This window comes from Hibiscus syriacus, unplaced genomic scaffold (genome assembly GCF_006381635.1).
Source record: "Hibiscus syriacus cultivar Baekdansim isolate YM2019G1 unplaced genomic scaffold, ASM638163v2 tig00110988_pilon, whole genome shotgun sequence".
NCBI lineage: Eukaryota > Viridiplantae > Streptophyta > Magnoliopsida > Malvales > Malvaceae > Hibiscus > Hibiscus syriacus.
Window position 1 is genome coordinate 2,029,846 of NW_024062942.1, and position 10,269 is coordinate 2,040,114.

The following is a 10,269-nucleotide window of genomic DNA, read 5'->3' on the forward strand; positions in this document are numbered from 1 at the left end:
GTGTTGTAGGTTGGGTTTCAACTTCGGCTAAAAGTTATATTACAAATGCAAATGGGTTGAAACTTTATATGTTTTGTTGAACAAAATAGGCCTATTGGTGCAAGTAAGTGGTTTTTGCTTGACTGGAAAATTTTCAATAATTGACCCAAAAGGAAATATTTGTAACTCTTATTTGTGTTCGAAGTCAAATCTTCCTGGTACGAAACAACTTATAAAGAAATTATTATTTTTAATAGAGGTCACGAGTTTAAATATCAGTATACAAATGGTTTAATATTTATTATTAAATGATTAAAAATATTTAAAATAAATACTATTTTGTTATCATGTTAACTTAATAAATAAATAAGTAAGTTAATAACAATAATATTTTTTATCGTTGATATTCAAGAGTTCTTATTATCTCAGAATATCATGATACAATATGATGGGAAGCTATACATAGATGTTTCTTTTTGGTGGGTTCATAATGAAATTGTAATCGATCACAAGTCCTGTTCGTGCTGCAGCTTTTCACTTGATTCCAGGTGTTGTTTCCGTTTCGTTTTCGCATATTTCTTCGCCTTTAAAATCTCCATAACCTCTGCAACCTCGGCCAAAACATACAAAACCATTAGTTCCATAATCAAAATGAGTAAGCAAAAATAAGTCCGGCTGGCGGAAAAAAGACCATGAGAAGTGACGAGGCGAAAAGCATGGCCGAGGGCGAGAGTGTCACCAGGACGAAGAAGCTTGACACGGGTGAAACGTACGGCCTCGTCTTCTCGATTCTGGTTCCGCTCAGGCAGTGGAATGATGAGCGAAACATAATGACCGGCATTCACTCATGACTTCACTCACGGGAACGGGCCAATACAATCTCTCCATCTTCCCACACGGATGTTGTATCACCAACGCAGCAGCATCAATGGCCTGGCAATTCCCCATCTCTATGCTCAAATTAAGATGCAAAACTAACAAAGATTGAAAGATAAAGAAGGTGAAACAGCAGTCTCTTTCTGTACAGCTCCACCAGCACCCTACTCATATATACAAATAAGAGAGTTGATGACACAGGCCGTTCCTTGTTCAAAAACGCCACATTATTATTAATAATAGGGGTAGTAATTAGATTATGATTGTTACTACTAAATCATTAAAGTTGTCACTAGTTTTAGTATAAATGATTAAAATTTAAGAATTTAAATTTATAAAATTAAATTCGAAACTTGTCACAATTATTTTTGATAAATAATTTGTAAATTTTTTATACAAATCAAGTATATCCTATAGTTGTACCGGGCCCGGCAACAAAAAATCATCGACAAGTTTAAGGCATGACGAATGGGCACAGCCACTATGCCCTAGGAAAGCCGCATCACCTCCACGTGGATAGGCCTGTAAATGAACCGGGCACTATAATTTCCCCAGATCTAGATCTACAGAATAGATTCCAATCCCACACATCGAGACCCCAATCGTTTATTACATAACCTTGATTCTGCTTCACTGTCTTTTACTCATCCACCCACAAATCTTTATTTAACACCCCTTTTCTATTTACCAGATATTTGATGGACGTCGGTGAAGACTGTTTGTGATTGTGAAAGATGACACTAGAGAACAATGGCCACTCAAAGCTGTTGCCCTTTCATTCCCAACCTTGTATCCATACATTTTTATGTATTCAATTAATTAATTCAAAATAGATACAGTAGAGATTTTAATATAAAAGATATATTTAAGATATTTAATACTTCATCGCATTATATATTCATAAATATTAAAATATAAATCTTTGATATTATTTAAGTTTTTTAATACCTCATCGCATTATATATATACATAAATAAAAAATTTTAAAATTTGGCTTGTTTAACGTAAGATTTTATATCTATTGGAATTCATTGAATATCCTTCGCTGATAAAAAAAATGTTTCCTTAAAATTATGAATTTGAATAATTACATTTATAAAATATAAAATACTTTAAATAAATATTATTTTATAATCATCAAATTTTATATCCATTTATATATGTAAATATTTATTGAACTAAAGTGCTTATATGTATAAGCAACATTAATTAGTACAGCTTCATATGTTTGATTGCTGGGAGAGAAAATGGTCAACCCTTCCCTCGTCGATGTTTGTAGTTCATCAGAGCAGTTCATTGATATTGTTTAGATCATTGATTGTATATCCCATAATCAGTTCATCATTTTATCGAATATAATTAGAAGAGTAAGCCAAAATTCATGATGAGTAGTGGCAGTAGTTACACTTACACAATACTCGATGCACATCTCACTCTCATCACGAGGCAATCAAGACACCTCCCATCTCTATCCGTCACCTTCTTCCTCTTTCATCTTTTAACTGGAAAAATCATATGTTCTGATTTATCAATCTAATAGTTTAATCATTTAGAAGATGTAATAGGGGGCTGATTACAACATTTCATATATTAGACACAGAGATAATTACATAAGACGTGCTTAAACTATGACACCCATTCTAAATTAGTTATGTGTATCAATTACTAAATTATTTTATTTTAAATTAGTTCATAAATTTTGAAATATTTTGTATAAATTATTCGTGTTATTCGATTTTGATCATTTTATTAATGTGTTTTTAATTCTATTGATTAAAGAAATTAAATTATTTTTGAAGGTCTTAAGAATTCAGTTTATGATCTTTTAAAAAATAATTTATTTTTAGAAATCTTGAAAATTCTTTTAAAAAGTCATAAGTTTACCTTTCGATACTTTCGCAAAAAGATTAAGTTTTTCAATTAATAGGTTAATGACACACTAATAAAAAATTTAAGAATGAAATTGATATTTCGAAGACTGATATAAAATATTTTAAAATTTATAAATTGATTTAGAATAAAATATTTAAAAAATTAAAATTTGATTTAAAATGAAAAATCATAATTTGGGGACCTCATAAACCCAACAAAATTAGCTCAATGATTGTGGCAAAATAATTATTTAGGTTTTTAGGACAACTCAAAAATTAATTACAAACCTACGATAATTAATACAGTAACTTAAAACTCGTTTCACGAGCCTGATGAGTTTTAATAAAATATATTTTTGATTGAAATTTTTTATTTCTTTTGTGAATTCTAATAAAAAAATTGTATCCTTTATAATTCATCATGCTCACGTAACGAATTTAAATAATTTTTTTTAACTTATCCCTTTCACATGAAGAATTCATCCTTAATTATAATAAATATCATAAATCTCAAAATAAATTTTGAGGTGTAGTATTAGAGTAAATAGTTTATCCGCCTCCAATTTACCCATAGCCCCCACATAAAAGAAATATCCCAATCACATAATTTGCAGGACACACTCACTTTGAATGGGTATCCATCTCCATGATGGGCTTTAGGTGGGCATGCCATCATGTAAATAATAATGGGCGATGAAAAGAGAAGCTTTTTCTCAAAGACCTTCCACTCGACGTTTTAGAGTTCTGCCGTCACCATCCAGTCCAATGCTTTATTGTGACTACATGTTCTAATATATTTGTAGGCCAGATTTGTATTATGAATATAAACACAGGTGTTGGACTGCATTTTAAAATAATCAAACTATTTAGGATTGGAATCTCAAAAAAGTTAACATGGTGGCACACATGTTGAGTTTTTAGGTTCTATATTATAATCGTATTATTTTAATCCCTTTATTATAAAAAATATGTTGTAACAATTCATTTGATTCTTTCACTATAAAAATAAATATTTTATTCTTCAAACATGTGACTATGTTAATTCTTTTTTGCCAACATTAACAAATGTTTGACCGTGATTGTACAAAATTTTAATAAAATAAAAACTGTTTTTATATAATTTTATAATGTTTTTTTATATATTTCTTAATTTTAAGTAAAAAATAATTTTTTTATGATTTGTGCATCACTTTTTTCAATTAAACCCTTGCACTCATTCCAATTATAAAAATTTCACGAAAATTTAATGTATATTTTTTGAATTCAACATTTTAACTTTTTTATGTTTTTATTTGTAATTATAACACTATTATAAGTGAAGGCAATAAAATTTGGAATTAAAATATGAATTATTTTTACACTTAGATTTTACAAATATTTAAAAAATTGATATATATAATTATAAGAAATATTTTAAATTCTATTTCAAAATTAAAAATATCTTAAAAATGTTTAAAGCAATATATATAAATTAGTTAATAATATTTTTAACATGTTTTTTTCTTTCTAAATTGAGAGGAATAATAGAGAACTAAGCAACTGAGGTTGGCAGCAGAGGGGTCAGGACCAGATCACTGATGCCAATAGAAGACGAATCAAAATAGGTGATTTCTGATAAATTTTAATTTTTTCTAAATTTTTGTAGAATGTTAAATTTTAAACATACATGGACTAAAATGTTTTTTATAGTAAAAGATAAAATAAACTTTTAAATATAATATATAAATTAAAAAAAATTATAATAAAATTTTAAAATAAGAAAATTGATCCATTCATAATTTTTTTAACATAAAATTTAAAAAGAAGTAAAATAAAACTAACGAAATCACCGTCGTTACAGCTTACACTAAACAACAATTTGGCTTGGCAATTGTTTTGTTGGCCAACTCACATTACATATTATAATATTCTTTCGATGTCAAAAACACCCGCCCCAAATCCAGTCATAATAAACTTTCTATGTCTCTGTCTCTCTTCTGCCGCTTCCTTGAGGAACAAAATTTTAATTTCCACTGTTCTTCGGCAGCCAAAGCCAAAACGAACCCAGAAAGAAAGAAAAAAACAGATCAACAGGTGGATAATGTTTTAGTTTGAGATTACCAGAAAAACACAGCAATTTTTGTCTTTCTCAAATGGGCGTAACGAGTCCACTCAAAGGCCAAACTCACTCTCGTTCTTTCACCACCAAGTTCTTGCCTTATGTTATTTATGCTCTCTTCCCCATTGCTCTCTTTCGCTTCTACTTTCACCCTTTCCCTTCGCCCCCCACAGATCAGCTTCCTCACAGCAATCGCATCGTTCTCACCTCTTCTTCTTCATCATCATCTTTCTCCATAGGTACATTTGACCCCTTTTCTGGCTTTTTTTCGATTATGGGTGTTATTAGTATTAATCAAGTTTTCATTTTGTTTCTAATTTTTGCAGAAGAGGGAACATCTAATGAAGTTCCATGTAACTACACCAATGGTAGATGGGTACGTGACAAGATGGGGCCTTTATACAATGGCACAACCTGTGGTACAATCAAAGACGGTCAAAATTGCATCTCCCATGGGAGACCAGATTTGGGTTACCTTTACTGGCGATGGCAACCGAGCCAATGCGAGCTCCCGAGGTTTGATCCCAAAACTTTCTTCAACCTCCTTAGTAACAAGCACATAGCTTTTGTTGGTGACTCGATGGCTCGGAACCAATTGGAATCACTCCTTTGCATGCTGGCCTCCGTCTCGAATCCTAACCTGGTTTACGCCAACGGGGAGGATAACAAGTTCCGGCGGTGGCATTTCGATTCTCATAATGTTACCGTATCTGTTTATTGGTCGCCGTTTCTTGTTAGAGGTGTTGAGAAATCGAAAACTGGCCCGGATCATAACGAATTGCATGTTGATGTTATTGATGAGAGGTGGGGATCTGATTTGGATCATTTAGATATGATTGTACTCTCAATTGGGCATTGGTTCCTTCATCCGGCTGTTTATTATGAAGGTGGTTCGGTTTTAGGTTGCCATTACTGCCCTGGATTGAACCTAACCGAGATAGGCTTTTATGATGTGATGAGGAAGGCGATAAAGACGACTTTGAAGACGATAATTGGAAGGAAAGCAGGTAGCGGTAGCGGAATCGATGTGTTTTTAACCAGTTTTTCGCCTTCGCATTTCGAAGGCGAATGGGATAAGGCAGGTGCTTGTCCCAAGACAGAGCCTGACAGGGAAGGGGAGAAGATGGTTGAAGGAATGGATGCAGATATGAGATCGATTGCGGTAGAAGAAATCGAAGCTGCTAAGGTAAATGCAAAGCAATTTGGAGGGTTGAGAGTTGAGACATTGGATGTGACCAAATTATCATTGATGAGACCAGATGGTCATCCAGGGCCTTACATGTATCCATTTCCATTTGCTAATGGGATTCAAGAACATGTTCAAAACGACTGTGTACATTGGTGTCTTCCGGGTCCTATCGATACTTGGAATCAGATAATGTTACAAGTAATCAAAAGATGGAGGCGATGAGACGGTGAGCGTGAGGAGAATACAATACGAAATTCTGTTTTTTTCCCTTCAAATTTCATTTTGCTGTTCATCTGTGTTTTGGTAGGTGCATATTGTTGTTTCGCAAAACTAGTGTTGTTGACGAAAATGAGATGGTTCAGTTGGACACACATGTTGAGTTTTTGTTATCAGATCTGTACAAATGGCCTCAACGCTAAAAATGTGTGGAGGAAGTTGAAAGATCACTTGGAATTTCCTGTTTGTTTCTCGGGAAACAAGGTTGCCATCTTGGTCACTTCCCCTGTAACGTGCTCCGTTTTTGGTCTATACTAGAATTTCCGAAACTTCAAAATTTTATCAACTTTTTTTAAGAAGATTTAGATCTGACAAAATTCATAGACGCAGATAAAACTGTTCGAATTCAAATTCAAATTGTGTTTATCTCTTATCAATCTTAAATCTTAGAAAGAGATAGTTTCAATAATTTTGGTTATAGAAAGAGTAGGTGAGGCCAAGGAATCCAAAGAACTTTCTTTTCACCTAAGCTTGAGTAGGAAGAAAGTGGGACAGAGTTTTTAAGAAGTCATTAAAGTTGGTGAGATCATTTCGGTATTTCAACAGAAAGGTAAATGCAGGCGAAACTTGATGTATAAGCTAAAGTTCGGCAAGGCCTTCCCATTAATAGTGTTTTTTCACATGGAGGGTACCATCTAAAATTTACGAGTTTAATTTTATTTAGGTAAATTACTTATTTAGTATTTTAATTATTATTTTTATTCTGTTTTGTTCATTTAGTTTTTTTAAATCATAATGTTAAATTTTGATTTCATCTTGATCATTTGTCGTTAAAGACTTAACGGTATACTTAAAAAAGAAAAGTAAATATAGTTACAAATTACATGAGCAGGGTGAATAAATAAAAGAAGCCTATTTTAAACACTTCGATACATAAATACAGCAGATATATGATTTCTGTTTTTTTTTCTCAGTTTCTTATTCACTCAAAAACCACAAGTATGACACAATCATTTCAAACTCATGAATCTGTCATCAATCAAACCTCCAAGAAGCAGGGCGAAAAAAATAACCCAGCAAGAAGATTTACATTTACGCCAAAAGGCAATCATATCATAGGTATATACATGCAATAAAAGGGGCTTCCACAAAATCTTAGCCCCTTCTGGTTTGACCGTTGAGGCTCTTGGCTTCCATTTGATGAGAGAAAAAGGGGGCACGCAAAGGCTAGACTTTGGCATCTTCTTCTTCCTCCTGCAAAAGAGGGGCATTGAGGTCTGTAATATCACCCATTTTTTCGACGTCGAGCTCTTTGCGAAGCTCTGCTTCCCTGATTTGTCCCCACATCAAAGCATAGTATCCCGTTCCAGCTATCATTGTCCCTATTACACTGTATAACGCTTTTTTATCAGTAAGATATATTAAGATTCTGAGGAAAGTTAAAGACAAGGCATGGATTTTAATTACCTTCCATACTGAAGACTGTTTGTAAAGAAACTGGTTCCGAAAATTGTTGCAAAGAGTATCCCGAATGGCTTGAACATCGGCACGTAAAATGGTCCCTTCATTCTCGTACATGCTAAATGAACGTTGCTTCGGATAATACTCCCGAAAATTCCCTATTATATAATCATCGATATCGAATTCATTATTCGTCTTATGTCATTGGTGTTAGCAAAATTTCTGGGTATTTTGTTTTTGGTTCTTACTGTCACAACAATGAGTAGGAGATCCCGGTTGTGTTTAAGTTTCCATGCATCTAAATCTCTCTCCATAAACAAAGAAAAAACAAAACATTGGATAGTCCCAACTAAGCTGTAAAAAGAGGCCACTTTCATCACTTGTGGATAATGTTTGACGGTCCCCATCTGACAAAAACAAATGTTTGTAATTGTATTACTTACAAGACACAGGAAAACGAGGTTTCCAGGAAACAAACCAAACACTGATCTTAAATTGTTGTTGTACCTGAATAGTATTCCATATTGAAACGGACAAGTTAGCAGCCGCAAGCAAAATACCGCCGAGAACCCAACGATTCGGCGTGGAGTAGAAAACCAAAAGTTTAGGTAAAGCTTGAAGCGGGCGGGCAAGGGAAATAGGTGATGTTCGTATAAATGGGCCTCTGTATAGTTCTACAAAAATGAATCCTGCGAGCGAGATCAAAGTTCCCATCATTTTGGCTTGGCTGCTTGACCTTCTCCAATCTAGCTTTGTCGTCCTGTGATGATTATGAGATTTCAGCCAACACTGATAGATGTTTATGGACATCATTTTGATTTATTTTCACATGGAACCTGATTAGTTAAATATATAATATCTAAATTTACGCTTAACATTTAACAAAATAATAATTTTAAATCTTATTTTTTATAATACTTTTGTTCTTAACATTTCATTTTGAGTAAAATACTTCTGGTGGGATGAAAATGGTTAATTAATATTTATTGTGGATGTGATAAATCTTATGTGTTCAAAGTGATACTATGACATGTTCTATTTTATTACTTTGAACATGACATGTATCATATTATCACTTTGGATACGTGACATATGACATGTCATCATTTTTGACACATAAGATATGTCACGTCATTACTTTGGATACTAAACAATGACATATCATCACTTTGGACTCATGATATCTATCACGTCATGACTTGAGTATGTGAATATGTGACAATGTTATGTCATCACTTTCGACACATAATAATGTCATATCATCACTTTTAACACGTGATATACATTATGTCATAAAAAATAACGATCAAAGAAACTATTTAATCAAATGTTCGTATTATATTTTTGGTATTATCTCTTACTTGAAATACTTATATGGTTCATAGTAAGAATATTAAGTTTCTTATACATAGTTATGTTTTCCTACAAGTTTATGTTTTTAAACTGAAATAGACAGATTAAAACAAATAGATAAAAAATACTATATTTTCTGTGCTAAAAAATTATTAAAATATGAAGATGGTTGGGAGAAATTAAGAACCTGAGAATAATGGAAAGCAAGAAGGAAAGACAAGGTAAAAGGAGTCCCGTGGCGCATACAACGATCGGTGAACTATAGCTTAGCCCAAGGAATGCAAGGTTCTGAGATACAGCAATCCTACAAATCACCACCAACAAAAGGTGGTCGACTTTCATATTAAAAAACATGAAGAAATAGCTTAAGAAACTGCAAAAGGAAGATCCAAATAAAGAGAAGAGATAGTTTACCCTGTTAAACCCAGGAAAAATATACGGAGGAGGAGTGGGAAAGTGAAGAGTGACTGTTGTGTACTGCAACCAATGAGAAAGACAAACTGTGAACTTGCGGAATGGAAAAAAAAAAAGTTTTACGTACGAATAATAATGGAAGATAAAGACCTTTCCCTACGATGATAAAGGAAGGAGAAAGGGAGTAGCAAGGATGAGCCGATAACATTGGTATACACCACAAATACAAAAGGGCTAAGCCCTCCTGTTAAGGCAGTTTTGGCCAATATCGTCAATGCTATGGTGCAAGCCTCCATTATTACCATCACCGTGAACGGTGCCACTTCTCTCATTCTCTCTCTAGTCTCTTCAACCATCTCACACGTTTGGCCGCTAAATAAAAAAACAAACAAGGAAGAAGAAGAAGAAGAAGAAGAAGTTATTGTTGGCCTTGTGCTTCCGTGTGTTGGGGGGATGTAATTTATAAAGAAACAAAAGGCTTTCTTTTGAGAGGAGGCAGCAAGAGAGTAGCTTTTGGGATACCGGTGAGGCTACTTGTTGGGTGAAATGGCGTCTCGGTTATCAGAGGTAGAGATGCTGACGAGTGATCATTGCCATTTGTTTCTTTGTTTTCTATTTTTTTAAATAAGAAAAGTTGGCTACATGTTTTGGTCCTATTCGTCTGCACTAATAGAAAAATATTAATAAGATGATTCACTGTAAATAAATACCTTTCAATAAATGATGTTAGTTTATTTGGGGAAAATATGTTAATGTCTCCATCAAATATAAACTGTGATTTTTGTTTATTATTCTTAGGGTAAATTCCATAT

The 10,269-nt window shown here is 33.1% G+C and overlaps 2 protein-coding genes and 1 pseudogene across 2 annotated transcripts; 1 reads left to right on the forward strand and 2 right to left on the reverse strand.

Moving 5' to 3' along the window:
- Nucleotides 1-485: 485 nt before the first annotated feature.
- Nucleotides 486-927, reverse strand: LOC120149071 (annotated as a pseudogene).
- A 3,754-nt stretch (nt 928-4,681) lies between these two features.
- Nucleotides 4,682-6,459, forward strand: LOC120149007 (protein ALTERED XYLOGLUCAN 4-like). Its single transcript, XM_039161941.1, has 2 exons — nt 4,682-5,063; nt 5,151-6,459. The coding sequence occupies exons 1-2, from the start codon at nt 4,859-4,861 to the stop codon at nt 6,233-6,235; spliced, it is 1,290 nt and encodes a 429-aa protein (XP_039017872.1). The 5' UTR covers nt 4,682-4,858; the 3' UTR covers nt 6,236-6,459.
- Nucleotides 6,460-7,456: 997 nt separating this feature from the next.
- LOC120148984 (WAT1-related protein At1g70260-like) lies at nt 7,457-9,867 on the reverse strand. Its single transcript, XM_039161927.1, has 7 exons — nt 9,608-9,867; nt 9,458-9,520; nt 9,231-9,347; nt 8,198-8,450; nt 7,939-8,097; nt 7,697-7,848; nt 7,457-7,619 (listed from the first exon to the last, which is right to left on the reverse strand). Exons 1-7 carry the CDS (start codon nt 9,811-9,813, stop codon nt 7,457-7,459), a joined length of 1,113 nt encoding a protein of 370 aa, XP_039017858.1. The 5' UTR covers nt 9,814-9,867.
- Nucleotides 9,868-10,269: the final 402 nt, after the last annotated feature.

Coding starts and splice junctions, on each gene's coding strand:
- LOC120149007 (XM_039161941.1), top strand. CDS start 4,859: ATGGGCGTAACGAGTCCACTCAAAGGCCAAACTCACTCTCGTTCTTTC. Junction 5,064..5,150: donor ATCATCATCTTTCTCCATAG/GTACATTTGACC, acceptor TAATTTTTGCAG/AAGAGGGAACATCTAATGAA.
- LOC120148984 (XM_039161927.1), bottom strand. CDS start 9,813: ATGGTTGAAGAGACTAGAGAGAGAATGAGAGAAGTGGCACCGTTCACG. Junction 9,348..9,457: donor TTTTTCCTGGGTTTAACAGG/GTAAACTATCTC, acceptor GGTGATTTGTAG/GATTGCTGTATCTCAGAACC. Junction 8,451..9,230: donor TTGCTTTCCATTATTCTCAG/GTTCTTAATTTC, acceptor TAATCATCACAG/GACGACAAAGCTAGATTGGA.